The sequence below is a fragment of the Odontomachus brunneus genome, unplaced genomic scaffold, assembly GCF_010583005.1.
Source record: "Odontomachus brunneus isolate Ranch 3 - 2012 unplaced genomic scaffold, Obru_v1 Obru_scaffold_006, whole genome shotgun sequence".
Taxonomy (NCBI): domain Eukaryota; kingdom Metazoa; phylum Arthropoda; class Insecta; order Hymenoptera; family Formicidae; genus Odontomachus; species Odontomachus brunneus.
Genome location: NW_022639456.1, coordinates 2,389,304 through 2,414,583, shown reverse-complemented (window position 1 = coordinate 2,414,583; position 25,280 = coordinate 2,389,304). Strand labels below are relative to the sequence as shown.

At 48.4% G+C, this 25,280-nt stretch overlaps 1 protein-coding gene across 4 annotated transcripts in view; it reads left to right on the top strand.

The window, feature by feature from the left end:
- The window catches only part of LOC116853787 (serine/threonine-protein kinase minibrain), a 90,034-nt gene that overhangs the window by 23,384 nt on the left and 41,370 nt on the right, over positions 1–25,280 (top strand). The window contains exon 1 of one of the 4 annotated variants that reach the window (XM_032834993.1): positions 7,421–9,345. The exons of the other annotated variants lie outside the window; for them this stretch is intronic. Within the exon in view, the coding sequence (XP_032690884.1) occupies positions 9,279–9,345 (67 nt within the window). The 5' untranslated portion in view covers positions 7,421–9,278. Of the gene's footprint in view, positions 1–7,420; positions 9,346–25,280 lie in introns of those variants that run through there. 4 annotated transcript variants of the gene reach the window in all.

Here is a 25,280-nt window from a genome sequence, read left to right as displayed (position 1 = left end):
GAGAGAGAGAGAGAGAGAGAGAGAGAGAGAGAGAGAGAGACGATGGAGAAGAGAGTCAGATCGCGCGGCAACACTTCTCGTTTCGAGTTGTCAATTAATCAGCCGCGCACTTTGATCGCTCTTATTTACGTACGTCCCGTCGCGTTTTGGCGTGTGGCTTTTTTCTCTCTATTTGTTTCTTCTCTTTAATCTCCCACACATATACTTACACGGCAAAAGTGATCTCATTTTCGAGCTCCGTGTTCGCGCAGGGAAAATTGGAAAGAGTAGACGGCGCAGCCGAAAGAGAGGAAGAGATGGGAGAAGGCAATAGATTGATCGCGGATCGAAATGAAATTGTCGATCCGAGTGAGATGTAATCCTTGATATATGAAGCAATCTCGCGATTCTAATCGATCAGCGAAAAAAATATCTGTGTCGTTCTACATGTAGATCGCCGAGGAGAACTCGAGGAAGTGATCGCGGTTCCAATAGCGTAACCGAGGTGGGAGAACGCACCCGGTGCTTGCCGCGCTTAAGTGCACCCTCTCTCAGCCTTTGCGCCCTCTCCCTTTCCTCTCCATCTTCTTGCCCCGTCGTCGCCTTTCTCCAATGTTTTTAAGTTGCAAAAGCGAGGGAGCCCCACATAATTTAGCCCTCGTCATCTGAAAGGGCTCCTTTCCCCGAGAAGAAAATTACGGCGTCGCATAAACCGGCAGATCCAAATGTATTCGTGTAAATACGAAACCGGGAAGTTCAGTTCAAACACACAATTTAAGAGAAAAGAGCAAGATTACGTTTCTCTCCCAGTGTTGTTTACCTAAAAAGATCGAATCGATCAGCGGCGTACAGTGGGATCAAATGAAATTTTATGTTTCAAAAAAGGCTGCGGAGTCTCGAACCGATTTCGATGCTCCTTTTTTTTTGTAAATGTGAACTACTAATGAAAATTAGAGCAACTTTGTCGAGCCGGATTTTTGCTTCTCTCCTTCTAAATTGGATATAAAAAAGTTAGGTTTAAAAATTCTTTGAATCAAGCAACTCCGAGATAGATGCAGAAGCTCGAAATTTGTTACTTCAAGAACCATATTTAATAAAAAGAATTGTTAACGTAATAGTAATAATTTAGTTTTATTTAACTTTGTTTACTACAAAATCAGACGCTATTTCAAATAATCACGTTTATTGAGTCAATGTAAAATTCAGTCAGACTATATCAGTATGTATGACTCTTTTCCAAGTCTACAATCAGAATTTGAATATTCAATTTCAATATCAATAATATCAGTACCTGATGTTAAATTAGATCAGACATAAAATGAGTTATTTCTACTGTGTGATTGAAAAAAATTTCTAAATCTTCCGTACATCTGACTTAGAAGAAGGAAAGCAAGAGACAAAAATCTGACTCGACTGAATTGTTCTAAATTTCGTTAACTTTTACAAGAAAGGAGAAAGAAGCACCGAAGTCGGCTCAAATTTCAGAATTGTAGCCTTTCTCGAAACATGCAATTTCGCTGGGAACCTCACTGTGCGACGGCGAATTCGTTGTTGTACCTTGCCGCAATTTATTCTCGGATAATCGCGTGCTTATTGTTTCGCGAGTTACGCACGAGCTTGTGTAATTTTATAACTCGCTTACCGATACTTTCGCGGAGCTCGTTCGCACGTTGTGCGCAACGACACGCAAATATATCGAAATCGATTGAATTTCGAACTTTGGCCCCTGCCGCTTCTCGGGTTTCCATTAATCCCGGCATTGGTTATTACCACTGCATACTACATGTGTTTGCGTGTGTGTATATTTATATATATACACACACATATTTACGACGCTCCCTTCCGCGCCTGAAACTACAGGCAGATAATATCGGCGCGTCTCGTCCGCGTCTGTTGCGCGTTCATTGTTGCGCCGGGAGAGCCGCGGCCGCAGCCGCGGTTACCTTCCACACGGCTTTGTGCCTCTTGCCTGCCGCCCCCGCTCTCGCCTCGTCTCTCCTCTCCCCTCGCCGTCGTCGTACTCTTCGTCGTACTCTTCTCCGCGGGTATAGGGAATACGGATCTGCGGAAAATACGGCGGCACGAGCTCAATTAGCCGTTGCCATTTGCGCGCGCGTCCCAAACTTCTACGCACGGCGGCGACGGTGGCGGAAGGAGGGAGGGAGGGGAGGCGTTATTTATCGCGTAATGAAGCGCGAGAAGGTCGCTAACGTCAAAGTTGGAAGAGATGGTTATCGAATAACCGATAACCACCCCCGCTTCTCCGTTTTCACCGACCTCGCTTCGACTTCACTACGATCGGGGCCCTTTTTTCCGCGGTAGAAACAATAACGACGGTTATCGTCACGGGAGCGCGAAGGTATGCGCGACGCGTCATCGTTCCTCGAGAATCAAAATCGCATCGAATTAACTTTTAGACTGCCGGTATTTTTTCATTAAAAAAGTGTTTTTTCTAAAAAAATGTATCTATATAAGTAACATACACATGACGTAGAATCTTGAAATTTGTACAAAGCCACAAAAGTGGTTTTCCCGGGAGTCTAAAGGTTAAGCAACGTCGTTCGTGGTACACCGCGAAAAATCCGCGGGAAATGTCCCGACTAAAAATTTACCTCTGTAATCCTGCTTGATCCTAATCAATTATTTAATTTGTTATTAGATTATGTGTGAGAGAAAAATATCTAAAAAAATATCCGATGGGTACTAATATAACATATTTACTTGAATCTAAATTCTTTACACGGAATAAACAATCTCTTTCATGGAAAGCTAAGATTTTAAAGGTCTCTTAAAGTTTTAAGAAAATGCATGTTTTCTCACTTGTAAGAAATGCTTTATTTTGGTACAAATAGATATGTGTAGATATTATTTTTTAGCATCCACCGAATAAACTTTTCTTATTTTTCTTAGATATTATTTTTCTCGGTGTAAAAAATGGTTGATTGATTGGGATCAACCTTTGATCATGGCATAAATTTCCAGTCTGGGAGCGCGTCGTGCTCGGTCGAAAGGAGCAATTGCGTCGCCCTTGTCAAGATAACACTCCGAGAGACCGCGACGCGAAAGTCCTCTGATTGTAGGAGAAAAATTATGCTGAAATTTATTGTGAACTCACGAGCCGTTTCGTCGATTCATTCGGCGGCGCGTTTCCTCGCCACGGCACACGACGACGGGGCGCGTCGTATTATCACGCCATGCTCGAGCAATTTGCGCGCGCGATAGAGAGAGACATTCAATTACTGTGCCCTTGTACTTGCGCCGGGGAGAGCGACAGAAATTAAACACGCACTCGATACGAATGACGTTAATAGAAAATATCGGATCCCGCGAGCTGTCTTGCCGCATAAATCAAGCGCGCGGACCGACTCGATTTTGCGGAAATGCATTCGGCAGCGTGAGCCGCTTCTCGCCAGGGGGGTTGATAACATGGCAGGGCACAGTCCGAGGGTCGATTTTCCCAATCTATTAGTATTCTCTAAATTTCTCGCAGTGAAAATCTCACTTGAAAAATAGAGTGACAACCGAGCCACTCGAATTAGAGTGACTTCTCACTCTTATAGAGTGAATTTCTTCTGTGTAGTTGAATTTCGCCTCGACAAATAAAGTGATGACCGTCACTTGAGTTGGAGTGACTTTTCACTCATACAAAATGAATCTTTGATCGTGAAAGAGTGACTGATTCGGAAACAGCGCATATACCGTTATAAGAGTTATTCCCATTAGTTTAATAGCAGTAGTTCGGCGTAGATAAGGCGAATGACTCAAGAACCAAAAGTCTCAGATTTTCAAGTCTCACTGTGGTCAGCGAATTTTTCCAAGCTATTATAAATGGAATTAATTAAATGGCACACCATTAAGAAGATTGCAATAACTAGAATCACTGGAGTGGAAATATTCACTCTTATGAAAAGTGAAATGTCAGTCCATTCAGAGTGGAAGTATATTTTCACCATCACTTGGTGTGAAATATCCACTCCTTTTGAGTGAAACCTCACTCTAAGAAATTTAAGAAGTAAGCTAATTAACAGTTCACTCGTATGTCTTTGTTTCTCCTTCAAATTAGACAAGGACAGATATACGATTTAATTGTTGGTTAGCTTACCAAGAGGTTGGAACAATCGACCGCGAGTGTTTCAGATCGCGCGCTGCGGGAATTGCGACGATCGGCTTCGCGCTCGCCAAATACGTCCCCGCAGTTTTCTTGTCACAGAAGGAAAAGAGGAGGGACATTCCCTCTGACCGGCGTCTCGCCGGTCACCGGAGGTCCGACCTTTTCCACCTGGCGGTTCGTGAGAGTCCTCGTCTCCTTTTTCCACCCATCTCCTTGAAATCCCTCGTGCGCGCGAAGGCAACGACAGCGCACGGGACAGCGCAGTGTGCGCGATTTACGGCGCTTTTCGCTCAAGATTTAACCTTTTGCACTCGTAATAAATTCCTTAACCTCCTCTTTTTGCGCAGGATGCGAGAAAGAAATAGTCGTAACTTTTAGGTTTCGTAAAACTGTGTCACGATCTTTTGGCCCTGTACCTCCTGGTCACACGAATCTTCTTGTTGTGAACGAAAAGTTTGGGCAATTAAAACAAAGTAGACAATTAAAACAATCAGTAAAAATTACAATTTAGTAAAACAGTTTACGTTCTTTCATTTCTGACAACTTCAAGTGGACATATTAGCGTGAAAGATTAAGCCTTTTAGGTTGCGCAAGATCTCACGGTCTTTTTGATGCACCTCACATGGCCTTCAGAAAGTGAACGATTAAAACGATTAACATTCTTTTTTATCCCCTGTAACTGGGGGCAGACATTCTAGTGCAGAAGGTTACCCCTTTGGTGGTGCGCGTCCCGCAGTGGGATAATCTCGCGGCGTAACAATTCCCGCTCGCGATTTTCTGTGTGTATCCCTCTTTCATTTTCTTCCTTTTTTTTTGCGCTCAAACGTTGCCTCCCGTTCGGAAATAACTTACAGGCGGAAAGGTTTCGAGCAGTTTCATATGCGCGCGCGGGTACCTACCTTTCAAACTCGATGTGCACTGATCTGAGGACCGAGCGCGCTCATAGTGAAAACTTGGGGATGCAGCGCGCGGAGAGTGCGAGTCAAGAGTAGCGACTCGCCGGATATTCTTTTCAAAGGCATTCTGCTCTCTGAATGCGCGACTGTTGTTAATAAAATTCTCAAGCGTGCGCCCATAGTCTCATTGCGTTCGACTGATATCGGATGCCGAAAAGCGAATTCCCAAGCGGGTCTCCCTGCATGCAGCAGCGACGGCACGTGGAAACCGACGCGGCGGCCAATTTCCGCGAGCCGAGGCCGATATTCCCCGCCCTTCTTTTCACCCTCCGCCGCGTCCACCCCCGCGTTGTGTGCTCGCGGACGGCTTCTTCACCGCGTCTCCCTTTTCCCTCCTCTCTCTATCTCTCACGTCCCTCTCGATTCCCCGACACTGACCTCTCTCAATTTTCAAATTACGTTGCCCTCAGCAAGGTTGCGGCCGAGAGGGAGGCTTTAAACAGTCTGTATATCCACCCCATCGCGCCGACGGAGTCCTCCCTCGCACACACGCGTGATCGCGCGCGGATTTGTGATTTTCACGTGCGCGCGAGGGCGCGCACCCTCATCAGCCGCGGGGTGCGTACGGGGTGTCCCGTTCCCGGCGAGTCATCTCTCGTCTACGGATCCCTTGGGCGATCCGGAGTCGATCTCTCATTAACCCTCCAAGGGAAGCAGACGTCCCAGCTCCGAGCGGGATATCGAAAAAGAAGGCCGCGTGACGCGCGTCGCCCACGCGCGAGCCCGTTCCAGAGTTGACGAAAAAGGAAAAGAAAAGAAGATGTCGAGTGAGGTAATCGTCGGGAGTGTGCGGCTCGCGGTGTTAGACTCGGTTTCTTTCGTAACTCGACCGCAACTTACAAATCGGAGTAAAGCACACTTGAAATCGGACGAAGAGTAAAGTTTTAATTTTTCCGCTCGCACCTCTGGAGTTGGACTCCCGGGGGCCCTTTATTTCCCGTCGACACCAATGACTTAAAAACAGCTGGCTTTTTCTTGGGTCTTTGTTTTGCGAGGCGTTTTATTGCTGACGGAAGATAACGGGCAACGTTTGCGAGAATTGTAGCGATTCCCAGTCGAAATTTGATATGAGCGCTAAACAAAAGCGGTTGACCGGACTCGCGCCCAAGAAACATTATTAGACGTAAAAATCAGTGAGGCTTGTATAAGTTTTTGACGCCGATACAAATATATCATAAATTATTTACAATCTTTGAAGATATAATTCATGCTCTCAAAGTTCACGGACCGTTATTTGGTTCAATATTTTTGGTTTGGGTCGATATCTGTTCTTATATAAATATACAACAAAAAATATCGTTCTACCTGCACACGAGCTCGAACGTCTGGATTGAGACTCCTCGTATATCAGAGTGAAGTTCTCGTTATAATTATTTTACTTTTCTCTCAAGTTAAGCTTTATACTCATCAAAAATGTAAAACTAATTTAAAACTTCGTATTACAAACCAATGTTTTCAAATCAATGTTTTCCATTAGTTTTTAACATAGATTAATGCCCACTTTAACGCAAACTCGAAAATTAGTGTCTTTCACAACTTTTACACAAGTGTGCTCATTGATCTATAACTTACGAAAAACGATTTCGATTTTCACGTCAGTCGGAAGCGCGGTGATTTCCCTTTCCCATCGGTTCTTGTTTCCAGTTGCTACGACATCTACAAGCGGGGTTATCGACTTTCGTATCGATCTGCGCTCTCGATCGACCGGCGCTTTTGCGTCACCTGTTTGTTTACGCGTGGATATCAGCGGCGTCGCGTGCCGCATTCCTCGATGTTATTTGGCGAGCGACCACGTGCGTGCATGGCAGTTATCCCCACTCCGCGCTTCAGGCAAGCGTCGCCGCGCCAATCACGAGCTCGCTGTGGCCACGCGGTCGTTCACCTCTCTTTAGAAAAGAGAAAGCAAGTATCTGTGCTCTAAGGGCCGTGGCACACAGAAAAACCTAAGCTGCCACACACACTTTCCGTAAGCCCTGGTCTACATTCAATGATTTAAGATTTAAGCCTTAAAAATTGACTAATTCTATTGGATCATTCTTATAATAGTCGACTGTGATTGGTCAATTTTTAAGACTTAAGTTTTAAATCACCGAATGTAGACCAGGGCTAACAGTAACCGTAAGACGTAATGTAAGAATTGACCAATTACGATCGAGTATTCACAAAAATGACGATCTTACAATTCGACGATTCTCAACATGATTGGTCAATTCTTACGTTACGTCTTACAGTTACTGTTACGGAAAGTGTGTGTGGCCAGCTTTAAGCAGTAAGACGTAAGCACTAAGCAAATTGACTAATCACAGTCGTTGATTCTTCTTACGGTCCAAGAACCAACGACTGTGATTGGTCAATTTGCTTACTGCCTACGTCTTACTGCTAAAGTTTTTCTGTGTGCCACGGCCCTTAGCCTCAGAAGCGTCAGTTTCATAAAACCTTCGGGACTCTTCCTAAATTGTGAAACCAGTCTTCTTTGCGTGTTATTTCTATATGGTATTTTTGTTTTCTATCCATGCTGTGCCAATACATTTATGTTATTATAACCTCCCAACTAGTTCCTTCGCGTAAGATAATCACGGCCACTCAGTTGCACACAAACTAGGCGCTCAAATCACGGCCGTGATTTTTTATTATTATAACGGTAGAAATCAGTTTCGATAAGAATTTGTCAGAAATTTGGGGAAGTCCCGCAGGTCTCATAAAGTTGGCAATTCTGAAGGTAAGAGCCCCATGACAGTCATAGAGTTCCTCGTGTAAAGGCCGATTGTTCTAATATTTTCGTAAGCTACCTGACAGTTAAATTATACATATCTGTCTTCGTTTTTTCTTCAAATTGGACAAACATAGATATATGATTCAACTGTTACATAGTTTTAAGAAGTTGAGACGATCGGCGCTAAGTTGATATACCGCGTGATGTTTTTTGTTTGGACCAGATCCTATCCGCCATTAATAGGGAAGAAGTGAATAAGAGTGAGAGAAGCTTGAAGACTGGAATAATTAAACACGCTGCAGCTTTTCCCTCACTCATTCACTCATTTCTCCCCTATAAATGGCGGACAGTGTACTAATTCTTACTTAAGGAACTCTAGTCAGTCGCGAGACTCAACATAACACGCGCCACTGACTGTCTCCACTTTAGACAAGCGTCGTCGAGCTGACCACGTGCTCGCTGTTGCGACCACGCGGTCGTTCACCTTACTTTACAACAGAGAGAGAGAGAGAGAGAGAGAGAAAGAGAGAGAGAGCAAGTCCTAGCGCGAGTATCGAGCCGATACCTGATGTCGATGCTCGCAAATTTAAACGGCTATAACTCGCACATTAGATATAGCGGTATGAAATAAGAGACAACCTCTTTGCGTTTACGGTTACAGGTCGACAAATAATTGGAGACTTGTAAAACTGTCAAATAATTATATATTGTGAATGTTGACTTAAAGTTGTCGACTCGAGTATCTCTTTATTCTCCGCAAATTGGTCGCAAATGCTCGTTGAAAACAAGCTGCGGGGAGAACTTCTTTATAATGAATGTTTCACACACCTGGAAATACATGATTTATCATCCGATCCTCCTGTATCCTCTGTCTTGGTTTCTCAGTCCATCGATATCCCGCTCCGCGCTGCTCCGTCGTGACACTCCGGACACTCACTCGCGGCTCTGGCACTCGTGTATAGATACGATTCGATCGAGAAACCGATTCAATATTTCGAAAGACGACGGAATATTTTGATCGCCCGACGCGCGTGGTGAGCGATAAGTCACGCACCGACACATGTGCTGAATGGTACGCGAGTCGCTCGGCTTCTCGAGACGCAATGGAAACATTCGGAGCATAGCGCGAAGATAAGCTTGACCTCGAAAAGGTCTCTGAAGGTTTGAAATGTGTCGGGAGAGCGCTGATTGTTTTGATCTCGCGGACGTTGAGCAGCGAGCAAATGACGTGGCTCTTTTTGCTCATTGTTTTGGTTCCCTCGCGACTTTCTCGTGGTCGACAGTCATTGTGTCATTGTGAGCCGACACGCGTACCGCGTCGCGGGCTGTGCTCGGACTCGGTGATTAATTCATTATTCTCGTCGATTCTTAAAACATTTGACCGGCTTCTCGTCGGGATCGCGTTCGTTGACACGCGTCTCCTCGATCGAATCGCGAATGTCTACGTGAGTGTCGGTGTCAATGCTGTGAACGCGTGTCCGGAGTGCCACGACGAAGCAGCCGGGAGCCAGAATGCTGGATGAGGAAGTCGGAATGGAGGAGGCAAGACGCCGGGACGTGGACAGCGATACGTCATGTATTTCCAGGTGTGTGAAATCATTTATTACACATGACGTTTCCCATTCTAACGGACGTTTGACAAATTTGTCGGGGATAAGGAAATACCCGGGTCGAAATTTGGGTTATCCATTCATGCACTGAGAAACAAATGCCTGAAAAATTGTTTTCGCAGGATATCGAGTTCATACGCACAAGTAAACTTTATTTCGCGGAAACCAACTTTATATCCACAAACAAATTTTCAAGCATTTTCTCTCTCGGTATGCGTTATCACAACGCATATCTTTTGGCGGGTAATTATAGTTTACTTTATCTGCGGCTGAGTGAGTTACGCAATGAATACACCGTGGTAATGGAAGTTGAGAATAAAGATTAAATAAAGTGGAATATTAAGATAAATGAAATATTAGATAATTTTTTTTTCTGCAACAAGAGTCTTGCTTCAAGGCTCTCAACGTGGAAAACGGTAGTAACTGTTTCTCCCATCAAAGTAAAACAATAGTTTGTACAGTACACTGCGTCCCGAGCTTCTTCATTAGTCCTTCAAGTTCGACGGCATTGGCGGAGTGAACGTGGAAGCAAAATTTCGACTCGGAGATCATACGTTTAATCGCGTTTAAACGGTCGGTCACTTCTCCTCGCAATCCTACCCGCGGTCGGGATTAAAACGATTCTAAGCGAAAGAAGTCGTACAACCGTAGATCCGATCTGCGGAACTCTTACAAAGTTGCGACTGTTGCTAAAAGCCCCCGATATTTAACCCTTAAACGCACGATTTCTTTCCTTCCCGCTTACGATCACAATATATTTCCACTCTCTCAGAGAGAGAGAGAGGGCGAGAAAAAAAAATCGCCATTAAAATGTCATAATAACGCGTTGACATGTCAGCCACTGCTTACCGCGATAACACTGGACAGCAATAATAACTAATATTGCAGCGCTGCTTGACGCGTCCACTTAATTTCCGGTACGCGTTCATTCTTCTTAACGGAGCCGTCACAACTTTGTAATCCCGCATCGATTCTCCCTGCCGTTCTGCGGTGGTGACCTTCTCGGCTTAGAGAACCACTCGTACAATACGCTTCTAAAATCGGGCGCATTCCCGCTGGCACGCGCTGTGTGTACGCATTGGACGCGCGCGCGTCCCATATGTGTGTGTGTACGAAGGTATCTTTAACCCGTGTGTGTGTGTGTGTGTGTGTGTGTGTGTCGGTACCCACCTCGTCCACGTGTGGGCGGTCATAGGCGCCAATTGGTACACGTGTCCGCCGCAAAATCGTCGGGTAAACCGTAGTTATTGGCCACCGTGCAGTTATCGGCTTCTCGTATTTATGAGCTTGTAATTAGGAGTAATTTATCGCTCGCTCGCTCGCGCGTTCTCTCTCTCTCTCTCTCTCTCGTTCGTTCGCTCGTATGCTTCTTGAAAAAAGGGGGTGGAAAGAGAGCCGGGAGAATATTTTCTCACCCGCACTCGTTACCGTGCCGAGCACATGCGACGACGCGAACACTTTCGACGTGCATGTAGTCCGCCAAGATACGAGCGATTCGATAAACAAATCGCGTTCGCGATCGCGTAGCGCCACACGCACGTACACACACGTAGGTCTCCCATAGGTCGTCACGATTAATTAATTAGTTTACCGTGGTTATTAATGCGTCTCGGACGAAGAGACGATAAGGGTGAACGTTATTACGATCGCCGGTGCAATTATTTCTGGGCAGGCAGTCGATATTTAAGCGGGATATAGCTCGCCCGTGGAATCCCGCGCCATTGCATGCGAAACGCCGCGGAGACACTCGTTCCGCATCGTGACTCGTTACAAAAGAGAGGAGTAAAAAACAGAAGAAGAGAAAAGAAGTGAAGGAAGGAGATAAAGAAAACGACACGCGGGTCGCGGTGTCCCGTAATACGGATTGCGTCTTCGCGCGGATAAAGGCGAGTTTTCGCGGCGACCTTTGTTGAGAGACGCCTGATGAAAATGTTAAACGACTTTTTGCGGAGATCAGCGCGGCTCTCCGCCGCGCTGCGGCGCGGATGGACCGAAATGACGTTACGCGCGAAATGCAAAAATTGCGGTCCCGTTTCGACTAATTTTCTCCTCATAATTCAATCAATTCTCTCGGGGAGGGGGATTTTGATCAATGGTCGAGGGAGATAGCCGATAAAATCTACAGAACGCTCTGTGAAACCGAAAAGTCTTCTTCTTCTTCTTCTTCTTCTTCTTCTCGAGAGAGAGAGAGAGAAAGAGAGACGACGAAGAACATTTCGTTCTAATCGTCGTTTTATCGATCCCGCGACGTACAAGGTGGAAGCATAATCGTTTCTCGCGGTCGCTATTCGAAGATCCTCGCTCTTTACGAAGTTGTCGAAGCCTTTGATATAGATAGGTGGTTCTCTTGAACGCACACTTGCATCCCTCGAACATTCTCCAGCGAATCCTTCGCGCTCACCCCAAAGAGAGGAGGGCGGCGCACCGTGAAGGGACCGTCTTTTCGTCGGCGAGTGCCGCCCCGGAGGACGCTCGAAAATAAGGGGAAAATTAGAAGCCGCCGATCTCTCTCGAGCACCCTAGTGCTCCTGCGGGTGCTCCTGCGGGTGCTCCTGCTTAGACGCGTGTTGGTTCTCGTGATCCTGATGGAGAAACGCACTCCTCACGCGGGTATTCTTTGGGCTCGAAGCAGAGGAATTTATTCACGCACTTTTCCGTACGATTATTGTATTTTCCAATCTCGTCGATTCGATTCGCGCTTAACGTTAAACTCGACGATGCTAATGCGCAGCCTCGTCTCTGACAGAAATGGCGGTTCTAATAGAGGAAACGTAAAACGACGCTCAATCGAGCAGTTACGCGTCGCCAAAGTGTACAGACCGCGTACCTCTTCTTTGAAACTTCGTATCGCCGCGAGGATGTAGGGGGGAGGGAAGAGAGGGGGCGTCTTTTGCTGTCGGGACTTGCCGCGGCATTTGGCTCTTCGGAAGTGTTACATTTTTTTTTCAAAACGATCTCGCCGAGAGATAAAGCGATGAAAAGGGCACGAGGAGGGCGAGGCGGCCGCGAGATGGTTGGATAATCGCGAGGTGGCCGTAGCAAAGCGACACTTTGGCGGGTGGGTCGAAATTTTTCTTTTTCTTCCGAGGGCACTCGAGAAGGAGACAAAGCGACGAAGAGGCTAAGGACGGCTGAAACTCGCCCGGTAAACTCGAGTCGTCGTCGTTCGGCGGCGGCGGCGACAACGGCTTTTCGAATAAATCCAATTCCTCGCGTTTCCTTGCTGGGCTCGATTGCTCCCCGAGCATATTCGTATCTAATCGTATCTGCGCGGTGCAACTTTGCGTCCGGAGATTTATTTCCGCAGCTTTCTCCCCCTTCCCCTTTTCTCTCTTTCTCTCTCTCTCAAGAAGTCTTTCTCCGCGAGGCCTTCCGATATCATCTTTTGTTAATGCGGTCGATGAAAAACAATCATAGAAAAGTACCGTCTACGTTTCGTTCGAGCATAGGTGAGGGTGGTGGAGGGTGTCACGGGTTGTTGTCGATCGAAAAATTACTCGAACGAAGGGATATCCGCGGCGCAAGAAGGAAAGAGACGCGACGACGCAGGCGACGCGAAATTTCGGTATTCACGAACGCTTCCTGATTCCAGACGCGAGCGAGCCGCCAGCAGAAGCCCTTCGTCGAAGGGCTGCTCGCCTCCCTTTGGTATCCTCCCCCTTTGCTTTCCCTCTGCGCGTACCCTCCGACCGCAACGTCTGCCTTTGGCGGACGTGGGTCCCTTCGAGACCGAGCGTCGTTGCCCGATCTCCAACGGACACGGAAAGCAACGGTCGAAGGGCTAAGGGCGAGAGATGCCGTTCGCGCGCGCACGCGAAATCAAAATATCGCGTATCTACCTTCAAGATGGCGCCTTGCCGATCCCGGATACCTTTTCGCCCAGGGCGCGAGAGCAGCTACGAGGAAGCTCTCTCCTCGCTCACACTCGCTCACTCGCTCGCGCGAAGGGCCACCCGCCTTCTCCCTTCGCGCGCCCTTCCCATCCCTCCTGCCCCCTGCTCGCTTCCCGCCACGCAACTATCGACTGCAGCGCCTCCGAGAGAGGAAGCCGCCAGGGCGTTCATCCCTGCGCCCTGCGCTGCGCTACCCCGCGCGCCCTTCGCACCCTGCCTCCTCTCCCTTCGACGAATCGCGCGCCCTAGGCACGAGAGCCGAAAGGTCCGACGAGTCGGCTGTTTTTAACGGCGAGAAGCCTCAATCGCGGCGCGATCGTGCCTCTCTTTCTCCTCCGATCGGAGACGGGGCACGTGCGCGAAGGCAAGCACGCTGAAAAGTAATCGAGTCGCCAGAATAATCGGTCCTAAGAGCGCGCGGGCGAAGGGCGCGCCCTTGTCTACGCGCGCGAAACGACGTCGTCATCGTCATAGTCGTCGTCGCTGCCGTCGCCGACGACGTCTGTTCAACATCCCCCGTGATCTTTCGCGCGTTACTCTCTCCTCCGGTCCAGGCGTCGTACGTCGGGACGAAGTCTCTTACCTCCGAAGGACTCCCTTTTCTCCCTTGCCGCCACCGCTCCTCTCCTCTCCCCGTCGCGCGACCCCTTTCCCCGCGACTCAGGCTCGCATGGAAGGCGGCAGACCAGCCAGCCAGTCGGTCGGCGGTTGCTCCACCCCCGTGCGACACGATCAATACGCGACTCTCCTCTCTCTCTTTCTCTCTCTTGCTCTCTCCTTCTATCATTCTCTCTATCTCACCCTCTCTCTCTCTCTCTCTCTCTCTCTCTCTCTCCGTTCTACTCTATCTCCATCTCGCTCACGTCGCGTCTATATCGCGTCCTCTCTCGCTTCGTCCGTCCGCGGCGCACAGCCGAGCGGCTCCGTAGTCAGCAGCAGCAGCCAGCAGCAGCCAGCAACCGGCGGCAGAAGCGCGCTCGACTGGCTGTTCGTTTCGAAGCGGTCTTTCTGTTGCTATGCCGGCTCCCCTTGACCCCCCTTCTGTCTCCTCCGCTCTCTCTCTCCTCTCTCTTCCCCACCGTCATTCACCCCTGCCCTCCTCTCTCCCTCGTCCTGCCACACTCCGTTGTCCTCCCATATCCCCGCGGCGAATGTTCCTTCCTGCCTGCGCCGGCATCGTCCTGCAGGATAGCTCCCGACGCGTCCCGCCGCCGCTCCTCGTGCCCCGTCACGGACGAAGAAGCCTCTCCTGCCAGAGATCTCTCCTCCTGCGGCTTTCTCCTTCCCCGACGTCGTCGTCGTCGTCGTCCCACCTGCCTACCTGACGAGGAAGAAAGGGAGAGAGCTCTGTCTCTTTTTGGCACGCTCCCGTCTGAGATTCTTCTCCTTCTTTTGCGATAGGCGGCCGGATGTGACCGCCGTCTCTCTTTCTCGATTCGACGGGACTTTCGTCCGTCGCTCACGCAGACTGGTTTCGCGCGTACGCGACGTACACATACACACACACACACGTTCTTCTCTCTTCGCGATTTCCTCGCCTCCGTCGTCCGACGAATCCGCGAAAACGCCGATCTACGTTACCTTCCTCAACGATCCCAGACTCGGCTTGTTTATGCTTCGAAGGTTTCTGATATCCTCACGAGCGGGACTTATTTCGGTCTTTGGAGCCGAATATAAATATGATCGACGAAAATTCCATTAACCGTTTCAGTTATTTGAGCGTGTCGAGTATGAGAATGGTAAAAATAAAAGCTATCAGCGTGCGCGTGCGACGAAGAGAGTAGAGAGAGAGAGAGAGAGAGAGAGAGAGAGAGAGAGAGAGAGAGAGAGAGACAGAGAGCAGGATTTCTGCGACTATCGTCGAGGAGCGTGCCTGCCAGCAGTTGCATTCGAGATAGGCGTGGGTGTTCAGGGTTATATCTTTTTGGGTTTACGTACATTGTGCTGCCTTTTTACCTGTTCCCCTTTTTTCAGTTTTTATGCGCGCGCGATCAGAACGGCCGATCAGGACGCATTAGTCATCGCTAGCCGTAAAGGCTATTCGTAATTCGCGACGAAAATTGGACCAGTTCTTCATTCGTGCAAAGACACTCAGAACTACTTATATCTCCGAACGATTTCCGCGTTACATGATGCATGAAAAATCACAGGGACAATTTAGCCCTGAATTTCGTCGCGAGTCCTAAATGATCGAGAATGGGATTCGCGAGATCGGACTTCGCGACTCGTCAATTCGGTCCGGACACTCCGCCATTTATTTTTCTTCGCGACGTTTATCGCCGTAGCACCGGATACTTATCGGCCCGGGATATAAATTGAAGGTGCGCGTGTACGTAAGGCCGGTGAACATTTTCTCGGCACGGAATGAAGTTGCGTGAAGTTGCGCATAAATAGTATCGCCGTCCGAACGAGCGTGCCGCGGCGCGTTGCGCATATTTTGCTGAAAGTCAAGTTTAGCGGTTCTGATAAGTTGTCGCTTTACATTAACAATATCGGCCGACAATATCGGCGAGCAATACTGTCTTGCGGCGCGCGCGATAAGAGTTTCCCACCCATTAGAGAGCAGCGTCTCTCAAACTGGTACACCCGCAATACGATCAGAAAAGGGGGGAAAAAATGCAGCACGATACGTCGTCTAATTTCATTATTTCTGCGTGCTGAATGAAGCGCGCGCGCATACGCGAAACTGCTGGCTCGCAAAGGCGATTCCATCGGGAGTCATCTTTTTTCCCGGAGCGCGATTGCGAGGAACGTCGCGAAAAATAAAGAGAGAGAGAGAGAGAGAGAGAGACAGAAAGAGAGTGTATGAGTTGACGTCGGCGAAATTTCAGCCGCACGGATTTCGACTGCGCGATTCTTAAACGTCGTGCAAATAGCGCTCGTTTACCGGTCAAAGTCCTCGTCCGTAGACGCGGAGAGAGTTCACACGAATTTCGTCATCTATTGATTGATAAGTGTCCGCCAATCACGCGCTCGGCGAATTTCACGTCGAGCCAGAAGTGGCCTCGTTTCGTCGAGCCGCCGCCACCTTTCGCGTTGACTTGCACGCGTGATTTTTGCACAGCACGCGCGTGCCTCCCGTGCGCGTACGTGTGCGTGCGCTTATTACACATCCGCAAACGCGCGCGCGCGCGCGCTCACGCAACGCATGCGTCCACAGCGAGGGTGACAGAAGCGCGAACGGAACGGTCCGTGTCCGGCGGGTTTCTCTCACGCACGTTCGCCTGTTCGATCGCCGGCACCGCGTCGCGGACGCACGCTCGAAATAACGACGTATAATTTCCTCGGTAAACACCTGTTTATCGATTAAACATCCGCGCCGTTTATTGCGGACACGGGGCTGTCGAAAAACCTGGCCGATCTGACCACCTCAGGTGAACACACGACACTCCTTCCCGGTCTTACGAATGAATTTTCTTTCTTCCCTTGTTTTTTTTTTTTTTCTTTTAAAGCCGATATACCGCGTGGTACTTTTCACATCTCGCGAGATCCTCTCCTCATGCTCCCTCTCTGGATTCCTCGCGAATAAAGGTCGAAGTCGTAACTGACCAAAAGGCGTCGCTTGAATCGCGAATCAGACGTCGTCAGTCAGTGAGACATGTCGGAGAGAGCAGGCCTTGCTTGTCACCCACGCTGTGTACCCCCGCTCTGACCCCTCGGGGGGTTAAAATGCAATTTAAAAAAAAGATGGAAGAGGAGAGAAGAAGACTCGGATGCGCACGACGTCGCGTACGGCCGCGACTCAATTACCACGTGCGAGTTTTAATTGGTGTTCTCATTGAATAGGTGCGACAGCTCGCCGTGCGGCCGCGCGATCTCTCCCCCCTTTCAGTACACGATCGAGAATAGTTGTGCATACCGGCCGTAAGAAAGTGAAGCTTCTCCCTCCTGCTCGCGCACCCATCCGCCGTTCCGTAAAATGGCGAGTGATTAGAGACGCGTCGATGAACAGAGACAAAGCCGAGGAGAAATCTAACACGCGACCGCGAGAGCCGCTTCTCGAGGGACGGACTCTCCCCGGACTCGAACCTTGAACAGCCGGATCTGAAACGTCCACACATAGTTATTCAGCGCGTTGCGCGACCTTCACCGAGGTTGCGTTTTAATTCTCACGAAAGGGGTAGGGGGAGGCGAAGGACAGATATGCAAAAAGGGAGAAGAGGCTCTACGACCCATATTAATAATCATTATTTGAAACTTGTCTCACGTGAGATCGCTATTCAAAGTTAGGCCCAAGTTTTTCAAGTTTACACGATACGCGTGACATTTGTGTCTGTAATCGCGACTCAATTACAAGACTTTCACTCAACTCTGAAAGCTGAGGATCTCACTTGAGACGAGTCTCAAGTAATAATTATTAATACGCCATAGTTGTCTAATTAGGTCGATATTTTTCTGGTCGGTAGATCTTCTTCATAGTTTCTAAGGTAAATTTCTCTGGAAATAATTTCTCTGTGGCGCAATACGGTAGATAAGCTATTCATTGTGCGTTGGCATCGTCACGAATGCACGTTTGGCAGTTTCACGCATCGTCCGTACGATAATATTTATTTCACGCATGCCTGCATCGTGCTCTTCTTTCAAAATATCTAGGTGTACTTCCATGGATGAGCGAGAGGAGAGGTGTAGAATTAGCGCGCGTGCCACGCTGCCCGTTGCGAAACGCGCCCGTCGCTTTTCGGGCATTCTCCGCTTTTATGCTTTATGACCGCCATCGGACAACGATGAGTTACACTTGTACGTTCTACCAGTAGCAGGCTATTGCTGGTTACGATTCGAACGCAGATTTGTCATGTCAGAGTACGTTCGAACGTAGACCGAAAGTAGACCGCACGAAACACAAGTGAAAAGAAAAAGCACAAAAAAAAGGCGCAACGCCGCAAGACCGTACGATTGGACGAGATCAGTGAATGAAGAACCGATAACATTTATCGAAGAGTTCTGCGCGCATATTTGCTCTCCATCTTTGTCTCATGATTGCATTTTTATCATGTGTGTGTTACTTGTGTGTACGCAAATGTTGGGTGCCTCGGAGGAGAGACGCGCGCGCGGTTGTCGCGAATAATCGGGACGCGGATAAGGTAAGCTCCGTGGAACGCGGCGCACGGTCCGTCTTCGGCACGATTTCGTACTTGAGAGTAGATCGCTTTTGCACTTGCATCTCCTTCTCCTCCTCCTTCTGCTTCTCTCAGTTATTGATGTTTCGAACATGCAAGTGTGCTTATGCATGTGACTTTTACACGCGAGCCAAGTATACATTTCGTCGACAAATGACAAAACTTGGCAAGACTGCCGGCTGTGCGCGATCGCGCCGCAATTTTCAATCCCCGCGCGCCCTGGTTAAGGGTTAAAGAAACGCGCGATCTAGGAGCCCTCGTCCTCACTCTCTCGTACACGTCGTTTCATCCGCGGTTTATCACACGCACACACGCACGCGTGTCGCGTCGTGACGCTCCAGGACGGACACCACCTCCTTAATTCGCGCTTCTCTCACGAAGAGGGACGTGAGAGGGAGCGGGATGGGGAATCGGGCGCCCTCGTATATTATGCAAACAAGGAGCGCGAAGTTCTGGACGAAACCCCCAAGTTCCCTCTCTGTCTCTGTGCCTCGCACTCTGGCCTGGCCTCCCTTCCCTCCCTGCCTGCTCCTCCTCCTCTTCCTCGTCGTGTTGACTCTCGTCTTCTTTCTGTCTTTTTTTTCAGGCGCCCTCCACTCCCCTCTTTCCAACCCCGCGCAGGGGTTTTCTCAGAGCAGGACCGGCCGCGCGCGATGTCTGCGACTTGTGGCACTCGCGGTCGAGTCGCGCGCGATTTCGCAAATTCGCCGGTCTCTCGCGAGAATTCGCAGGCGACAGAGCAGGAGGAGGAGGAGGAGGGGAAGGGGGGAAGACGCGAGAGCGGAAGGATCGTTCTGTATTCGAGTCACATGCGGCCGTTGTGTACATAGGTTTACACAACCAGTCGTCTCCGTCGTCGTCGTTGTCCTCCCGTTCGCCCCGTCGCTCTCTCCCACGCTCGCGTCTCCGCCGTCTCGCTCGTGCTTCCCCGGCCGTATATACGAGAATTTCTGATTGGGAGAGTCTCCCTTCGTCACCCCTGTCGTCACCCCTGTCGTCACCCTTGTGCAGCGTCTGCCAGACGGTCTGAGCGAGGCCGAACGTCTCGTAGCAGTCGCGAGCGACGGGATCGACGGAATCGGGACGCGGCGCAACAGTTTTTGCTGATTAATCCTTCCTGGCCCGAACGCCGCGGATCGAAGTCGCGAATCGCAGTCGTCCCGGTCGTCTCAAGCGTTTCTTACTGATATTACGAACGAATTGGGTTAATATCATTAATATTACAAAGACAAATTATTAAAACGAAAAATTGAAACTTACCTCACGTGAGAGATATTCAGAATTAAATTTAGAGTTAGATGGATATTACATTTACAATCGCGCGATTCAGCTGGAAAAAATCGCATAATTCTAAATTCAAATCTCAAAATTTCACTTGAAACAAGTTTCAAGTAACGACTACTTATACAGGCCGAAGAGTCTCAGAATAATTCCGCGAGATCGCTTTGATTCCTGAAGAATTGACTTCCAACATGCGAGAATACATACATCTTTGACGCTGTAAATGGCGCGCTCTTGATTACGCAAAAAAAGAGTGGTTGTGTCAACTAGAAAATAATAAAATATGGCAAGCTTTTTTTGCTTTAGTAATCAATTCTTAATTATGTTAACTTATGCTACATCATGCATTAGCACTACTATTTGTTGTTTGAAAAAGAAATGCATTTTTCAGCGCAACCAAGAATTAATTCTTGTGAAACCAGAAAGAAAAGCTATGCTATATTTTACTATTTTTTCCGGTTGACCAACCATTCTTTTTTCTGTGTAGGGAACGTTTGTATTTAAAAAAAAAAAAGGGAGGAAAACACTCACAATCAATTCTTTCGATCGTAGCCGCATAAGGACGCTTGGCGGACGCGAGAGTGTGTTGTTTCACGGATCGCGGATATAGCGCGCGCGGCTCACGCTCTATATCAGTATAATCACCGTAATACTACAAATTCCGATATCGCCCGAAGGCTTGCGTTCGAAAGTCATGATTCGTGGAGAGCGCACACACGTCGTCGCGCGTAGCTCTCGGCGCGCTCGCCTATCGATCGATACGCTTGTTGTCGTCGTCGTTATCGTCGTCGTCGTGTATGCACCAGTACTCACGAATAACATCGGTCATGGAAGACTTTAACATCGTACATGTATTTTTTGTTCGCATGGAGACAAAATTTGGTCGAAACAATCAAATGTCTGATGAAATGTGAACGAGCCAGAAATTCCGGTTGAGGTCACCAAAATTCTGCTCGAGTTAACAAGATTCCCGGTTGAGCGAAACGTGCAACTGTTCAGCAGTCGTCGCAAGTTTCGGTTAACCGGGGGAGTCTTGTTTGGTTAACCAGAATCTTGTCAATTAGAACAGAATTCTGGCAACCTCAACTGGAATTCTTCCGGTTCGTTCGTGCTTCACTGAACATTTAGTGATCCAACCAAATGTTCCTTTTTCTATGCGATGATACTTGATTTTTATGTTCAGAATACTTCGGAAGAACCGCTGCAATCTAAATGCCAATGTTTCCTTTTTCGTCGAGCTTCAGAGAAAGAGACAGAGCGAGAAAGAGAGAGTGATAAACTCGAGATAAAAACTCGATTTACTCATCCCGAATAGCGTCTGGTGTCTCATTTCAGTTAGTTACGTTACCCGTGTGAGAGATGGGATAAACGGGATCATCGTAATTCTCGATTCCGAGACGCTAAATATTGATTTTTTGATAAGGACGTTCGCGTACTATCGTCGATACATGCCATACACGGTGCTCGCGAGTAACTCTGGTCGTGGGAAGCTTCGGCATTTCCGGATGTAGGTTGATATAATAGGTGAGCCAGCCAGCGGGGGAGGAAGACAGACACAAAGAGAGAGAGAGAGAGAGAGAGAGAGAGAGAGAGAGAGAGAGAGAGAGAGAGAGGACGCCAATTATGAACGGTGACACGTATTACGTGTCGACTGTACCGGGTGTACTGGGCGTACTCATCGATTGGCGACGGAATAAATTGGCGATCTTACTCGCGCCGTGGTAAAGTCCGACGTCGGAGACGTCGATCGAGGCTCCGCACGGTCGCCGGTATGTCGCGGTTTATTAGCCAACGACCATTGCCTCAGTTTTCCCACTCCCTCGTGTAATTTTTCCCCTTTTTCACAGCGGCGGCGTGTAACGCTCGGGAATAAAAATCGATATCTCCGCCGGACCGACGCACGCCGCCGTCATTAGCGAATCGATTTCGGACCTGTTGCGAAATTACGCGCCGTTTCAGCCGTCCAGCCCGGCGAGCAGGGTGCGAGCCGGGGTACTCGACTCGCCGCGGCGGGAAGCAGCGGGGAGCGACGGCGTAACGGCGGTGAAAACTAATTACCGATATAAAGAGACGTCGCTTATTGCCGGGCGCGCTGAGGAAACGAGGATATCCTCGTTAGCATAATTTTTGCACGCGACGGCCGCGCGCGGCTCGACGAAGGAGAAAGAGAGAGAGAGAAACGTCGCGCCGCGTCGCGAGTTTACGAAGAGGAACAGCGGGAATATTAATCGCGGTCGGCGTAATTAACCGGCGCTTTAAAACGCCGGTGAATGTCAAGCAATTATTATCGGCGCGAGCGATCGCCGAGCGCGCGCGCGCGCGTCCGCGAACACGCGAGGTTGACGTACGCGCGCCGCGCTAATGCGACCCACTCGGTGCATTCCCGTGTACGATAACGTGCACAGTTACTGGGTCTCGCTGCAATCGAAACGTTTCTCTCTCTCTTTTTTCTCGTTCGGTCGAAACCTTTGCGGATTTATTCCCGCATAATACGAGAGGCGACGATGCAACGGCGACGAGTCGCGCGCACAAACGGAAAGCGGAGAGATAACGCTACTGGTCGACCGGCCATTTTGCGCCGGAGATGAAAGTCGCGAATTCGGACTAATTTTCATCTGCCGAATTCGAATATTCAGCTAGCGAAATGTTCTGTCTGCAACAGCTTCGCGCGACGACATGGATTTCACTGGACATTTTCCTTCGAAATTAATATTATCTTTACGCCTGGCAAATCTTGGCACAGAGATATGCCTCAACGCCGCCACGTTGAGATCGACATTTTCATGGTGAGACCATCGTGTTGCAATCGTTTCGTACTGCGGAAATTGTTTTGTTGTCCTGTCGGGGTGGTCTATTGACAGGTTCTTCCCTGCGCGAGTTCGTTTTAGTTTGGGTGAGAACTTGAAAGGAGGTGGTGTAAATCTTATTTGAAATGTTTTTTCCTCAATGTTATACTTTGACCGTTGTTTTACAAGTAGAATCACGACATGTCGCAAATATGTTAATGGGAGTGATTATTTTCCTTATGCTTGTGACTTAATTTAATTTATTTAAACAAAGATGCTAGTCAAACCCGACTCGCGAAACATGAATTACACTTCGGATTCAAAGTAGACGTCGATAAGATTTGGGTCTTTCGTACCTTTTGTAAAACTTCTGTACGTCGACTTTGCAATATTGATAAAGGTTAGAAACCCGAGCTATGCTCTTCTTAAAAACTATGATGAACTAAATTTTGTTGTTGCTGTTTTCTTGTTCGGAATGTTTGCGAATTGTGTGAAAAATATACCGAAAGTCCTTGGCGCGCAAACGAAAAGTTAAAAATTGTTGCCCAATGCAATCCGGCATTTCGTTATTCGTCGTAAGGAAGTTTGGTGTGAAAAAGAGAGTGGGAGAGGGAAAGAGAGAGTGAACGAGTGGTCAGTTTGCAGCATTAAATAGAATGCGTCGTTTCCATCGAGAGTGACGATTTAACGACGGATTTTGCGGTTTTGCGGTCGTCGCATAAGAGCGCCGCTTCGCGCGACTGTAGACGCAAGAATCTAATAGAACGCATTGCGAAAAAGAGAGCTCACTTTTTGACGAGAAAATACGAGCAGCGTCGTTTCTAGATCTTTACCGAATTTCTCCCAAGCGTCGCGCGCAGTCCCGCTTCCAGAAGCATATCTTCCGTGTTTTCGTGACCGTAATTAGAATTATTAAAAATCGATACCTTCCACCTGGTTTCGCTCATTTTCAAGCGGAATATCGCGGAGCCAAGGAAGCGGAGAAAAATAGGTGATCGTTCTTCTCGAGGATGTTTCTTTTTTTTCTTTTTTTTTTTTAAGAGCGTTGTCACATCTCGTTAATATTATAAAACAGACGGTGAGGCAGACACACTCGGGGATCTTGAGAAACGCGCTAGCACTTTACATAAAAATACTTTCTTATCTTTTGCTCTTTCTCCAAAATATCTTTCTCGAGATAAGGAAGGTAAGCAGCATTATCATTTTATGTCAATATGTAAGCAGGATTGATGGAATCCGGAGTGAGTGCTTTATCATTTAAATTTATTTTGCTGCCGCGAGAACCAACCACGAGTCAATGGAAATGTTGATTGGTGCGATACCGACGAGAGATATGATACTCGCACTGTGACGTCGACGTTGCGCAGGAGAGAAAATCAGCCCCGAGTTTCGCACTTTCGTGAGATAATTAATGACTCCGCTACCGGTCCAACTTTTTTTTTTCACGGATAATTAAATGAACGAGTCGCCGTTACGCGCAATTCGACGCACGACGACGCGAAGACAAATTTAAAGCGTCACGGAGGGGATTGAGCGGATTCTCGAGGTCGTTCTCTCTCTCACTCTCCCTCCTTCTCTCTCTTTCCATTTCGTATCTCGCGAGCTCAGCTGTTCTCTGTATAGAACGTTGTGAGAGGAAAAGAGAGGGAGAGACAGAGAGAGAGAGAGAGAGAGAGAGAGAGAAAGAAAAAAATCGTTTTCGCGAAAGAGAGCCGGCAATTTCTCGCGGCGCGCGCGAGTCATTTGCCGAGGAAAAAGATATGGCCGGTCGTTCACGAGAGCTCGCTACCGCGTACCTGCAAATACTCCCGAGAGCAGCGAGTTCGACCGAGGGGGGCAAAATGGGGGTGTCGTAGGGCGGAGGACGAGGAGAGGACGAGGAGGAGGAGGAGGAGGAGGATGAGGTAGAGGTAGAGGAGGAAGAGGTGGATCAAGAAGCATGAATGAAGCGGAATGCGTGCTGGCTATCGCACGGCCTATGTCAGCCAGCCTTTCGTGACCTCGCGACGGCGGTTCTCAACTCTTGCGCGCGAGTATGCGTGCGTGCGTGCGCGCGCGCGAGACCCGCGTTTCCTCGTTGTTACATACGCCGTCACGCAGTTTTGCGTCACGTTGCAAATTTTTCGCGCGGACCCCGCGACCACGTGTAACAGGCATAAAGAGGGACGACTAGGTGTCTCTTACCACTCGCGCCTCGTTCGCTTGTCAACGAACGTCAACTGGACTTACAGTTATAACTATATCCGCGCGCGGGCTATAAGCAGAGAAGTCTCCCGTGTATATAGTTTCGCATAATTGTACGTATGTGCACACGTAGTATCGCGTGTTGCCGCGTACCTCGTCGCACGAAGGTGTATAGCGATAAATAAATGATATACACGTGGATACATCATCGTTTGTCCGCGACTAAACGATGAGATTCGAGACGTCGTTTAAGGCAGAGGCGTCAATTCCCGGACACATGTCCAATTCGGGACTTTCTTATTATTTTGGCTTTTAAATACGAATATTTAGATTTTTTCAACGTAAAACACATGTATACATCCCATATATCCACGTATATTTTGTTTCATATTGGCAGTTTAAATATTCGTATTTGAGGACTAGGTCAACAAAAATGTTCAAGATTAGCTTCGTGTCCGGGAGGAATGATACTTTTACCTTACGTCCCGTTGTTGTCACGCCGTGATCGCTCTCGTGATAGGTGCATTCGTTTCGTCCTTCGAATTCGACCATGAGATTCGGCGGTTCAATTGGCAAAAATCGTCGCTCTCTTTCTCTCTCTCTCTCTCTCTCTCTCTCTCTCTCTCTCTCTCTCTCTCTCTCTCTCTCTC